The 14,548-nt window shown below is 42.0% G+C and overlaps 1 protein-coding gene across 5 annotated transcripts in view; it reads right to left on the bottom strand.

The window, feature by feature from the left end:
• Positions 1 to 9,196: 9,196 nt before the first annotated feature.
• Positions 9,197 to 14,548, bottom strand: part of HSPB11 (heat shock protein family B (small) member 11) — a 31,448-nt gene continuing 26,096 nt past the window's right edge. For 4 of the 5 annotated variants that reach the window (XM_036257070.1, XM_036257064.1, XM_036257065.1 and 1 more), the window contains one exon: positions 13,552 to 13,762. In XM_036257070.1, coding sequence (XP_036112963.1) covers positions 13,649 to 13,762 — 114 coding nt within the window. In that variant the 3' untranslated portion in view covers positions 13,552 to 13,648. Of the gene's footprint in view, positions 9,259 to 13,551; positions 13,763 to 14,548 lie in introns of those variants that run through there. The other variant, XM_036257068.1, reaches the window with a different exon arrangement.

Raw genomic sequence — 14,548 nt, 5'->3', positions numbered from 1 at the left:
TCTGGACAGATCCCCCAGTTCCAAGTGACCAAGAAGAGGGCCCCTCAAGGCTTGGCTTTCCCCCAACCCAGATGGCTTTTACCTCTTGACCCGCGTCCCCTGTTGAATTACTAGCTCAGATGTTTCTCATCTAAGCAAACAATTGTTATAATCAAAAAATGATGCAGCCAGTGAGCTGAGTGTTAAAGAATGTGCAGCTCCACACCACCTCCACGGTGGAGACCACTTCACTGCTCACATCTCAGTCTCCACACCACCTCCACGGTGGAGACCACTTCACTGCTCATGTCTCAGTCTCCACACCACCTCCACGGTGGAGACCACTTCACTGCTCACATCTCAGTCTCCACACCACCTCCACGGTGGAGACCACTCACTGCTCACATCTCAGTCTCCACACCACCTCCACGGTGGAGACCACTCACTGCTCACGTCTCAGTCTCCACACCACCTCCACGGTGGAGACCACTCACTGCTCACGTCTCAGTCTCCACACCACCTCCACGGTGCAGACCACTCACTGCTCACGTCTCAGTGAATGCAGTTGTACCCCACAGTGGATTTCTGAAATGTGTCTCTCTCCAGTTCTAATACCAAGTGCTTACATATGGCATCCCTTACATTAGGTGAATGCATTTTACCAAATTTTCACTTATGGAACCGATATTTAAGACACTAAACTAGTTTTTAGATGCAAACATGGGAAGAATTCCAGGTGCTTAGAGATGAGGAATTGGAAAAGGAGGGAGCAGGGAGGAGAGGAGACAGTAAATGTGGTAATCTTTTCTCTGCCCAAAAAATAAAACCAGTTGATGGTGGTCGTGATGGTGGTGGAGTTTCCATGGTAATACATCTTCAATTCTTTAGAAGAGGTGGGCACTTACTTTACAATCTTTGAATATATTTCACAGAAATCTGGCTCTCTGTACTCTGGAATCTTCCACTATACTTATCAATAGAGTCACTTGGGAGGGGGAGGACTGGCTCCCCCAAAACATACCTTGACCCAACTAGACAACAGGCCCCAGCAAAGCTGTCATTCAGTTATGCAGAAACTCATATTTGAAGTTCTATTTCTCAGATTTGTTTTGCAAGTCTCCTAATGGTCATTTGTGTTCAATTATATTAGACTAATGGATAACCGTTGGCATTCATCTGTTTTAACTCTGCTTCTTTTCATATTTGTTTATGACGGCCACAGCCTAAAGTATACACAGCTGTGACTTGACTTGAAAACAAAATATTTTAAGATGCAGCAAGCTAATACAGAATGATTAAAATATATCAGCCCATTTGGGATGGCTTCAGTGTGATCTTTACATTTTCTTTTCCAATCAGTGTCAGCCTGTTCTATCTTTTATTACACTCCAGTGTACAGTAATCTGATCAGCAGAAATACCACATTCTGGAAGGGCCTCATTTGATGGGAAGAACACTCAGTCTCTACGTGTTACGTGTCAAATGTGGTTTTGTTTTGTGAACTCCCACTGGAGAATTTTTTCACATTGGAATCAAACTACCTTCATAACATGACATGAAAGAATGAACTTGGGAGACATTTTTCTAACATGAAAACACATTCTCCTTGGCACTGCCTTAATTGCTACAATGTTAATATTATTAATGTGCTATTTTACTCTTTATTTTTTTCTTTATTTAATTTATTTTTTATTCTCACCCAAGGACATTTTTCCATTTTTTGTTCAGATAGAGTGGGAGGGAGAGAGAGGAAGAGAGAGAGAGGGAAACATCGATGTGAAAGGGACACATTGAGTGGTTGCCACCCACACGACCCAACCAGGGCCAGGGACAAACTGCAACCAAGGTACGTGCCCTTAGCGGGAACCAAACCTGGGTCTCTCTGGACCGCAGGCCGACACTCTAACCGCTGAGCCAAACTGGCCAGGGCAATTTTTTTCTTTATTGATTTGAGAGAGAGAGGAAGGGAGAGGGAGAGAGAGATAGAAACATTGATGAGAGAGAACATCTATTGGCCACCTCCTGCATGCCCCGCAATGGGGATTTGACCCCTGACCAGGAATCGAATGAGCGACCTCTCTTTTTTTTTTTTTTTTTCAGAAGCATTCTTATTTCAACCATCTCTGCAGAGAAACCTCATTATCTTTTTTATTTTTTATGTTTTTTTCTTTATTGATTCTCAGAGAGAGGAAGTGAGAGGGAAAGAGAGACAGAAACATCAGTGAGAGAACATTGATTGGCTGCCTCCTGTACGCTCCCCACTGGGGATCGGGCCCACAACCTGGACATGTGCCCTGACTGGGAATTGAATCAGTGACCTCTTGATGCATGGGTTCACACTCAAGCAGTGAGCCACACCGCTGGGCTATTTTACTCTTTTTTTTTTTTTTTAATCCTCATCTGAGGATATTTTTCCATTTATCTTCAGATAGAAAAGGGGGGGTAGGGTGGAGAAACATCAATGTGAAAGATACACATCAATGTGAAAGATACACATCCACTGGTTGCCTCCAGCACATCCCCATCCAGGACCAGGGATGAACCTCAACCAAGGTACATGCCCTTGACCAGGAATCAAACCCAGGACTCATTGGTCTGTGGGCCGACACTCTAACCGCTGAGCCAAACCGGCCTGGGCTATTTTACTCTTTTTTTTTTTTAAATCCTCACCGGAGGACATTTTTCCATTTTTTGTTCAGGTAGAGTGGGAGGGAGAGAGAGGAACAGAGAGAGAGAGAGAGAGAAACATCGATGCGAAAGGAACACATCGAGTGGCTGCCACCCACACAACCGACCAGGGCCGGGGACAAACTGCAACCGAGGTACGCGCCCTTAGTGGGAACCGAACCCGGGTTATTTTACTCTTTTTAAACTAGCTATCTTTAGTCATCTATCAGACATAGGGGCTTTCAGATATGTTATCTCATTTAATCTCTGTAGATCTCAAAGAGGAGATTATTATCTCCTTTTTACAAATGAGGAAATAAAGGCTCAGCATTGAGTAACTTGTAGAGGATCTCAGAATTAGCAAATTAACAAGCTGAGATCCAAGCCCATTTCTAACTTCAGGGCCGGAGTCCTGGCTCTACTGCCTGCTAGCTGTGTAACTTTGGTTAAGCTGCCTTGGTATCTTTTTTTTTTAATCCTCACCCGAGGACATTTTTCCATTTTTTGTTCAGATAGAGCGGGAGGGAGAGAGAGGAAGAGAGAGAGAGAGAAACATCGACGTGAAGGGACACATCGAGTGGCTGCCACCCGCACGACCAACCAGGGCCGGGGACAAACTGCAACCGAGGTACGTGCCCTTAGCGGGAACCCAACCCGGGTCTCTCTGTACCGCAGGCCGACGCTCCAACCGCTGAGCCAAACCAGCCAGGGCTGCCTTGGTATCTTGAACTCTAATGGGGTATCAATAGTGCTGACTTTGCCCTGGCCGGTTTGGTTCAGCGGTTAGAGCGTCTGCCTGCAGTCCGGAGAGACCCGGGTTCGGTTCCCGCTAAGGGCATGTACCTCAGTTGCAGTTTGTCCCCGGCCCTGGTTGATCGTGTGGGTGGCAGCCACTCGATGTGTCCCTTTCACATCGATGTTTCCCTCTCTCTCTCTTCCTCTCTCTCCCTCCCACTCTGTCTGTACAGAAAATGGAAAAATGTCCTCGGGTGAGGATAAAAAAAAAAAAAAATAGTGCTGACCTTATAGAGAGCATTCATGAGTAAAGCACTCAGAACTGTGCCTGGCTTGAAGAAAATGCAATGGAAGCCTTGGTTGTTATTATTATTATCATTATTGCTGTTCCACAACTGCTTCCCTGGGTTCCCTGTTGAAGGGGTGAGGGATGGAAAGAAGACAGAACAGTAGGGACACAAAAATTCTTCAACTTGCCAAAGCAACCACTCATTACTGGCATGAGTTTGTGAGAGTTGAGTAACTGAAAATGGTGGAACCAAAGCACACGGGAGTACTGTCCTTCCTAAGTCCTACATTCCACAGAAGCAGAGAGCCTGTAAGATCACATTCCTCTGAATCAATTCTCAGATGGTCTTCCAATTCTTGTCTATAAATGCGCAGAAACCTCCAGTTTTCAACAAATAATGGTCGCTGGAACTGAGGAGTTTGAAGAATAATAAAATAGACCCCAAGTGTCCCAGTTCAAATCCTGTATTCCCTGAAGTCTTCCATGCTTGCAAATGCCAGTCTGTAGGCTTTTAAGTCTGAAGGATACCTGGCTGGGTTTCAGATTCTTGTGTTTCAACCTCTCTGCCTCAGAGATTGTGGACATTGTTCCACTGTTGTCTAGCAGACATTAATTGCATCAGACATTAATTGAGCACTGATTCTTTTCTGGGTGCTGAGTGATACAAAGGTGGACAAGGTCCAGCTATTGTCTTCCAGAAGCTTAACCTAACTGGAGACTGGATATACACTGTGAAGACCATAATTCAAGGTGGAATATGATGGGTTAGAGCTGAGGTCGAGACTAAATGCTCAGTGAGTACAGAGAAGATAGCAATCCATCCGAGCTGGCTGGATCTGGAAAAGCTTTATGGAGGTGGTGTTTGGGATCCCCAGTGCTTTCATAGTTTGGTACGGGAGCCTGGAGAATGTGGGAAGAGAGGAGGGTATTTAAGTGGAGAAAACTACATGGTCAAAGGTGGAGAAAGAACATGTGTAGAGGACTGTAAGAGATTTGGGCTCAATTTTAATTCATGATGGAGAAGGACTTTCTCTTTGAAGGTGACTACTCTGTGTCTGGATAGCAAGAATGAGCCTGTTCTGCTTGGCTAACATTGTAAACTACTGGTAAGTGAATGAAGCTTGTTAATCTGTCCTGTCCAGCTCCGGGTACAATTTGCAGTCAGCACATCAACTGATTTGAAGGAAATACTTCATCATGACATGTCTTGTCTGCTTTCGATAGGTTTTTCCCCAGTTCACTTGTTCTCCGAGGGTGATGCCCTTTGTGGCACCTGTTTTGTGTGTGTGTGTGTGGGGGGGGCAATAAGCCCACTCCCCATTCTGGCAGATGCAAGACATTGCCTTATGTGCCTGGCAGGAGGCTAGGAAACCAAAGCTCCAACTATCAGTAATCAGTATATGCCCCAGAACTGCCTACCAACTTTAATGCTTTGTTCGCTTCCCTAGAGTTGGCTCTCAGTTCATTCCTGGCTACCGACTGTGTTTCATTTCTGGTAAACTCAGCCATTAATTTAAGAAGGTGTATTAAAGTATTTTATCCAAATACTGTTAGGTGTTCAACTGAGAAAGGACTCCAGGATACCTAAAAAGTTTCAAGAAATTTTTTTGAGAAAGGCACATAAATCCTGTATTCCCTGAAGTTTTCCATGCTTGCAAATGCCAATCTGTAGTCTTTTAAGTCTGAAGGATACCTGGCTGGGTTTCAGATTCTTGTGTTTCAACCTCTTTGCCTCAGACATTTGTGGACATTGTTCCACTGTTGTCTAGCAGTAACAAGAGGAGAAGTCTGAAGTCAGCCTAATTTATTTCTCCTGGCACTTGAATTGCTTTTATTCTGCCTGGAAACCTATGAAATTCTTTTTTTTTATATTTGAAGTTTATTAACTTCACCAAAACCGATTCCAGTGTTGATTATTCTATACCAAAATTTCCTTGACTACTGCTATAGTCTGAATGCTTGTGTGTCCCTCTTCCCCACACCCTAATCCTAAAACTCAATGTGATAGCATTAGGAAGCGAGGCCTTTAGGAGGTGATTAGGTCATGAGGCCAGAGTCCTCATCAACAGAATTAGTGCTCTTATAAAAGAGGCCCCATCACCAACTTACACCATACACGAGAATAAACTCAAAATGGATAAAAGACTTAAATGTAACCCATGAATCCATAAAAATCCTAGAAGAAAATGCAGGCATCAAAATTTCAGACATCACATGCAGCAGAATTTTCACTGATACAATGCCTAAGGCAATAGAAACAAAGGACATCAAACTCAAAAGCTTCTGCACAGTAAAAGAAACACCCATCAAAATGGAAAGAATATGGGAGAGCATAATTGCCAACAATACATCAGATAAGGGGCTAATTTCCAAATATATAGAGTACTCATACAACTCAATAAAAGGAAGACAAAGAACCCAATTAAAAAATGGGCAGAGGCCCTGGCCAGTTTGGCTCAGCAGTTAGAGCATCGGCCTGTGGTCTGGAGAGACCCGGGTTCAGTTCCCGCTAGAGGCGCGTACCTCGGTTGTAGTTTGTCCCCGGCCCTGGTTGTTTGTGCGGGTGGCGGCCACTTGATGTGTCCTTTTCACATCGATGTTTCTCTCTCTCTCTCTCTCTCTCTCTCTCTTCCTCTCTCTCCCTCCCACTCTGAACAAAAAATAGAAAAATGCCCTCGGGTGAGGATAAAAAAAATGGGCAGAGGACCTAAACACCTCTCCAAACAGGACATACAAATGGCCAAGAGACATATGAGAAAATGTTCAACGTCACTAATCATCAGAGAGATGCAAATTAAAACAACTATGGCCCTGGCCGGTTTGGCTTAGCGGTTAGAGCGTTGGCCTGTGGTCCAGAGAGACCCGGGTTCGGTTCCTGTTAAGGGCATGTACTTCGGTTGCAGTTTGTCCCCAGCTCTGGTTGGGTCGTATGGGTGGCAGCCACTCCATGTGTCCCTTTCACGTCGATGTTTCTCTCTCTCTCTCCCTCCCGCTCTATTTGAATAAAAAATGGAAAAATGTCCTCAGGTGAGGATAAAAAGAAAAAATTTAAACAACTATGAGGTATCACCTCACACCTGTCAGAATGGCTGCTATCAACAAATCATCAAACAAGTGTTGGCGAGGGTGTGGAGAAAAGGGGACTCTAGTACACTGCTGGTGGGAATGTAGACTGGTGCAGCCACTATGGAAAACAATATGGTCTTTCCTCAAAAAATTAAAAAGTGAACTGCCATTTGATCCAGTGATCCCACTTCTAGGAATATGCCCTAAGAAGCCTGAAACACCAATCAGAAAGAATATATGTACCCCTATGTTAATAGCAGCACTATTTATAATCACTAAGAGCTGGAAACAGCCCAAGTGTCCATCAATAGATGAGTGAATAAAAAAGCAGTGGTATATGTACACAATGGAATACTATGCAGCTGTAGGAAAGAAAGATCTCTTATCCTTTGAGACGACATGGAAGGACCTGGAGAGTATTATCCTAAGGAAAGAAGCCAATCAGAGAAAGACAAATATCACGATCTCACTTATTTGTGGAATATAATGAACAAAACAAACTGAGAAACAAAATAGACCCAGAGACACGGAAGTAGGGTGCAGACTGACAAACCTCAGAAGAGGTGGATGTCGGGGGAGGGAAGAGATAAACCACAGAACTTATATGCATGTATGTGTAACCATGGACATAGATGATAATGATGGAGTCGGGGGCAGGACTGGGAGGAGGATGTCAATGGGAAAAAAAAGGAGAAACATCTGCAACAAAAATTAATTAATTAATAAAATAAAATAAAATAAAAAAGAGGCCCCAGAGAACTAGCTAGCCTGTCCCTTTCTGCCATGTGAGGATACGCAAAACCTATGACCCAGAAGAGGGCCCTGCCAAACCCTGCTGACACCCTGATCTTGGACTTCCAGTTTTCAGAAGTGTAAGAAATAAATTTCTGTTGTCTATAAGCCACCCAGTCTATGTTTTTCTTGTTGTTGTTATAGTAGCCCCAATGGATTAAGGCAATACTAATACTGTATCCTCTTTTCATCCTAAAATTTAGATTAAAAACAAATTTTTTTCAGAGACATTTTCTTCTGTTGCCTTGAATATTTTTTCTGTTGCATTATGTCTCATTCTCTTACTCAGGAACATAATTATGGGCATGTTATATCTCTTCTGCTTCCACAACAACTAACTTCTCTACAATTATTTTTGAATCTTTTTTTCTTTTCTATTTTGTGATTTTTCCCCAAGCTTTCTCTTCTGAACCTGATTCTCCTTAACTTGGGTTTATTATTGCGTCAGATCTAGTATGTTGGTTCTCACCCATTCCCCCTCTTCCATACTCTCCTCTGGATTTCAGGGAGCCGGAAGCCTGCAAATTGCATTTCCCAGACTCCCTTGTCAGCTGCTTTCTGGCTTGATTCCGCCAATGGGAAGCACTGGTGGGAGATAGGTGGGTGAAGGGAAGAAGCCTTTTTTTCCATTTCTGGTTGTGGTGATTGCAGTTGACTGCACATGGAAGCTACTTTGGTATCATCAGCCATGGTGATGGGATGGCTTCTGTTCAGAGGCAGTGATGAGTCAACAGTGAGTGTGGCTCATGGACTCCAGCTCTGTGCCAAGTCCCTACTTCCCATTTGTTTTCACAGCCTTTTTAACAGTTTGTGACAAATTACTTGCATTATTTCCCTCTCTGCTTTAAATATATATCTAGATTGATTTCCGTTTTCCTAACTAAACACTGACTGCCACAATTGCCATCATCATCCCTACTTATGTGCTTTCACCTCTGAGACAGTTTTGTTTTTCTCTTCCATTTCTTAGCTCTGCCAGCTCCTATTTCATCCTCTGTGTCAATTTTTTCTTTAAATCCTTATAGCTCTCCTTGGAGCTCTTTTTGTCTTTTTGAGAGATAACTATGACTCTCAATTTTTTTTTATCCTCACCCGAGGACATTTTTCCATTTTTGTTCAGATAGAGTGGGAGGGAGAGAGAAAAACATCGATGTGAAAGGGACACATCAAATGGCTGCCTCCCGCACAATCCCAACCAGGGCCGGGGACAAACTGCAACCGAGGTACATGCCCTTAGCGGGAACCAAACCTGGGTCTCTCTGGACCGCAGGCCGACACGCTAACCGCTGAGCCAAACCAGCCTGGTCTATGACTCTCAATTCTTGATATGTTCTTCTTGGTGTAATTTCTCTTGCAACATATGTTCTACAGCTGCCTTATTTTTGTTTTCTTCCTCCATCGAGTTTCCAGTCATAATTCCCCATAGTACAGAGTCTCAAACTTTGGCATGCATCAAAATCACCTGGAAAGCTTGTAAAAACTCAGATTCATGGGTCCCACTCAGAGTTTCTGATTCAGTAGATCTGGGGTTGGCCTAGGGAATTTGCATTTCTAACAAGTTCTCAGATGTGGCTGATGCTGCTATTCCAGACACCACACTTTGAGAACCACTGCTATCATGGATGTTGGTGTTCTGCCCAGATCCCTTTTACCAAGTCAATGTACCCACCTGCCAGCTCCTGTGATATTGGATCCTAATGGCTCACAGAGGCCCTTTCTCCCGAGTATTGCTGTAAATGACAGGAGGTATGTTACCCAGAAATGCCTGAAAGGTTATGTTCCTCTGAGGGTGACCCATGGCCAGTGATTGGTGGATTTGGATAGTAGAGAGGCTTGGTCCCTTGCCTCAGGTCAGGGAGTATACCTCTCTGGTGCCACTCATGCTCCAGAACTCCCTATGGGGTCAAGCTGAGACTAGACTTCAGCTGAAGCCGTATCTCTAGTTAACCGTCTACTGCCCGATCCTGCTTTCTGAAAGCACTCAACAGAATCACTCTTTTTTTTTTTTTTTTATCCTCACCCGAGGACATTTTTCCATTTTTTGTTCAGGTAGAGTGGGAGGGAGAGAGAGGAAGAGAGATAGAGAGAGAAACATCGATGTGAAAGGAACACATCGAGTGGCTGCCACCCACACAACCGACCAGGGCAGGGGACAAACTGCAACCGAGGTACGCGCCCCTAGCGGGAACCGAACCCGGGTCTCTCCGGACCGCAGGCCGATGCTCTAACCGCTGAGCCAAACCGGCCAGGGCAACAGAACACTCTTAAAGAATCTGTGTCAAGCTCTGTTTCTAGAGAACCCGACCTACAGCAGTCCCCTTCTAGGTCTTTCCTGATTACTCTTCTTTAATGGGCTTGTTATCTACTGAAACATAGTGTAGAAGGATAAGTAAGCTGGGGCAATCTGTAACTTTCACTTTAGGTTAGTTGTCTTGACTAGATTCTTATTAAGTTCATGTGCAATGGGGGGGTCCTAGAATTCCCCTTCAGTCTCACTCTCTGCTTTGGCTGCCTTCTCCCCACCTGCTATGGACTGAATTGTGTGACCCCCCAATTCATCTAAGCACCCAATGTGACTGTATTTGGAGATAGGACCTATAAGGAGGTAATTAAGCTTAAATGAGATCAGAAGGGTAGGCCCCCAATATGATAGGATTGGTATCCTTTTAAGAAGAGACTAGAGAGCACACCCTCTCTCTTCCTCTCCCACTGCATAGGCACAAAGAAGAGGCCATGTTAGTACACAGCGAGACTGTGGCTGGCTACCTCCGAGCCAGGAAGAGGTCTCACTAGAAACCAACCCTGCTGGAAGGCTCATCTTGAACTTTCAGCCTCCATAACTATGAGAAAATAAATGTCTGTTGTTTAAGCCCATGGTCTTTTGTTATGACAGCCCGAGCTGTGTAAGACACTTTCCTTCACCATGCTTCACCGCCAGCGGTCTCCTCTGGTGTATACTGCCTGGTTTCCCCTTCAGATCCATCTCGCACTTTTGAGTTTTAACCTGAGCACTACAGGGACATTCTCCATTCTCCTGAAGCCACTGCAGATGGAGATTGTGTCAGTCTAATCAAGAGATTATAGAATATGCCTTTCATAACTGACATGTTTAAGATAAAACCCCTAGATCTGAGAAAGCAAGTCATTTATAATGGGATATAAATCATATATGTATGTAATACTTTTGGTTAAAGATAGTGGAGTGAATGGAGTTTTACTCCATCCTCTTTCTCAAAAGTCACTGTTGACAATAAAAAATTATAAAAAGTTTTTTATCTTCCAATAGTTACAACCTCTAACTGGGAAGCATACTCACCAAGGACTGAAATCAGGATTTGGTGAAGGAGGAAGCTGAGAACTGACTTGCTTTCTGAGATCTAGGGACTGGCAAAAATAAAAGCCCCAGCATTTCAACGTATTTAACATGACCACAATTGGTCTAAGTCACCTTCCTTCGAAAAAAACCTTAAATGGCTCCAGTGTTACAGAAAAATATCTGAAAGCACTAAAGGCTTTTTGTGATCTGGCTGAAATGTGTAGTTTTAATCTATTCTTTGCTTGAGTCCAATTTATATATTTATCATTCCCAAATGTATGTTATGAAAAAGTACTTACCTTTACATTTTATTACACCAATGTTATTGGAATACCTTTTCTACTCTCCTCCATTTATCTAAAAGCTACCTTTCCAAGAGTAAACTTGTGCAACAAATCTTGGTAAGCAATTTATCAGGAAGTATTGAGAGCCTTAAAATTGTTTCTAACTTTGACTAATTCCTTTCTGGAAATCTCTTCTACAGAAATCATCTGAGAGGCTGACAAAGATTTGTGCACAAAGATGTTCTTAGCAACATTATTTATTTTTATTTTTCTATTATGAAGATTTTCAAGCATACATAACAGTAGACAGACTAGTACAACAAAGTCCCATATATCTATCACTCAGATTCAACAATTTGTTGCCATATTTGCTTCAACTAACTTTTTCCTTTAACAAAATATCTGCTTAAGTATTTTAAAGCAAATCCCAGATATCATGTCCTTTCACCCTTACATAATTCTATGTGCATCTCTGAAAAATAAGGGCATTTTCTTGCATAAGGTTAATGCCTGTAGCACACCTAAAAAAGTGAACAATAACACTCAGTCCATAAGTAGATTTCCATTTCTTTTTTTTTTTTTTTTAATCCTCATCCGAGGACACTTTTCCATTTTTTGTACAGACAGAGTGGGAAGGAGAGAAAGGAAGAGAGAGAGAGGGACACATCGAGTGGCTGCCACCCACACGACCAACCAGGGCCGGGGACAAACTGCAACCGAGGTATATGCCCTTAGCGGGAACCGAACCCAGGTCTCTCCGGACCGCAGGCGGACGCTCTAACCGCTGAGCCAAACCGGCCAGGGCGATTTTCCATTTCTTAAAAATGTCTCTTTTCAGTTGGTTTGCCCAAATCAGCAACCAAATAAGAAATACACATGGTATGTGGTCACTGGAGCTCTTGCATCTCTTTGGAGCTAGAGCAGACCCCGTTCCTTAATGAATTAACATTTTTCATGACCCTGACTTGGAGGCCCAAGCAGAGCTGAAGAGCTGATGTTGCAGTACAAGTCTGAAGGCCATCTAGTGGCAGAATTCCTTCTTGCGGGGGGGTGGGGGGGGTGGAGGGGCAGTCTTTGCTCTATTAAGGTCTTCAACTGATTGGATGAGGCCCATCCACATTACAGAGGGCAATCTGCTTTACTCAAAGCCCTCCCATTTAAATGTTAATCTCATCCAAAAAACACCCACAAAGAAACATCCAGAATAATGTTTGAGCAAATATCACAGCACTATGGTCCAGTTAATATGACACATAAAATTAACTATCACAAATATATTTCATTAAGACTATGCTGTGGGTACAATTGTCTTTCCAAAAAGATATGTTCAAGTCCTATCCCCCACATCCTGTGAATGTGACCTTACTTGGAAAAAGAGTCATTGCAGATGTAATTATTTAAGATGAGGTCATTCTGGAGTAGGGTGGGCTCTTAATTCAATATGATTGGTATCCTTATAAAAAGATAAAAAGGCACACAGAAATGGATATGCACAGGGGAAAGATGACATGAAGATACACAGAGAGAATGCCATGTGATGACAGAGACAGAGATCGGATCTACGGTGCCATAAGCCAAGGAATGCCAAAGATTGCTAGCAATACAAGAAGCTAAGAGAAAGGTAGTAACAAATCCCACCAATATCTTGATTTCTGATTTCTAGTCTTTAGAACTGTGACAGAATAAATTTCTATTGCTTAAGCCACCAGGTTTGTGAAACTTGATTACAGCAACCCTAAGAAACTAATAGACTACACAGACAAAAATATGTTTTCACTTCATTTCTTTCCTGTGTGTATATCAACTTGTAATAAAATTAGGTTCATTTCTATTTGTTTTCAATGTTTATTTTAGTTTTTGGCTACATTAGTTATTTATGTTTATAAAGCCAACCTATATAATAAAGTATAACTTCCCCCCAATCTTTCCCATCCTGTTCCTTTGTCACCCAAAATACTTTAAAAAAGTCAAATAGTATCAATAATGGTTGTCTCTGTAAAGTAAGATTATGTGTTTCCTAACTGTTCTCTGAGGTTTCCAAATCAAGACCAAATAAAATTAAAAGAATAAAATGATGTGTCTTACAGGGCCCAGCTCAAGTTCCATGACCTCAATAAAACCTTCCAATAAGTACTTTCTCTTTTCTGAACTCATACATTGTTTACTATCTATATTGCTCACTTAACCCTTCGCATCAATCAATGAATCAATTTAAAAATTAATGCATTGAGATCTGAAGGGCACCATGTTATGTGCTATGGGGACACAATGTATTATCAGTTAAGTTTTCATGTACAGTCATTTTCTTGATTAAGCTATATATTGAAGCAAGAGCTTCCTTATATCCTCCATTAGTGGCCATCACTGCTGACTGATGATACCAAATTCCTTTGTGCAGAAGACAAATAAAAACGGAAACAGACTGATATAAATCCCTTTAATAAAGTATATCAATGACAACTTTATTTTTAAATAAATATATTGTTTAAAAAATCATACAAAAGCATTTTCTTATAATTATTAAGAAAGATTTGAGATTGCTATTCCCTCTGCAGAAATGCTATACACAGATGCAAAATGGTCAAAGGCTGATGTAATAATGAATCTCAAATAAGTGGCGTGGCCATCATGTGCCTGTAGGGGAAAAAATCAATATTAATACTCTTAGCAATTCTAGTTAACTGTTAAGCAGTTAGCAAAAAAAAAAAGAAAAAGGATTTGATGCAAGGGTAATAGTATAAATATATAACAATATATAAGATAATATTCAGAAGAGAAGCCAGCGACATATAACAATGCAGTTGTTTGCCCTGGCACTTTGGCTCAGCGGTTAGAGTGTCAGCCTGCGGTCCAGAGAGACCTGGGTTCGGTTCCTGCTAAGGGCGTATACCTTGGTTGCAGTTTGTCCCTAGCCATGGTTGGTCATGCGGGTGGCAGCCACTCGATGTGTCCCTTTCACATCTATGTTTCTCTCTCTCTGTCTTCCTCTCTCTCCCTGTAGCTCTATCTAAACCAAAAAAGGAAAAATGTCCTCCGGTAAGAATAAAAAAAAAAATACAGTCGTTCTAGTGTAAATTAGCCAAATATTAGCCTTGTTTACAACTGTACACTTTCTGATCAATTTTTTCAAAGTGTCTTTCTAAAGTATTTTTCATGATAAAAGATTTCTTTTTGTTAACAATGCCTCAGAATATATTATCCTAAAACATTACTATACTTTCACATTTATATAATTTCTCTGGAAAGCAATTTGGCAATATGTAAAAAACTATAAATATGTCTATATCCTTCAACTCAGTAATTCCATTCCCTGAAATTTAGTCTTAGAAAATAATTTAAAAGGTGAAGATCGTGGTAGTGGGAACATACATAAGATGTCCCTTTGTAGTATTACTTATAATGACAGAGAGAGAAAATTAG

Source organism: Molossus molossus, unplaced genomic scaffold, assembly GCF_014108415.1.
Source record: "Molossus molossus isolate mMolMol1 unplaced genomic scaffold, mMolMol1.p scaffold_m16_p_12, whole genome shotgun sequence".
NCBI classification, from domain to species: Eukaryota; Metazoa; Chordata; class Mammalia; order Chiroptera; family Molossidae; genus Molossus; species Molossus molossus.
Note: the sequence above shows the minus strand (reverse complement) of the source record. Positions and strands in the feature narration are given on the sequence as shown.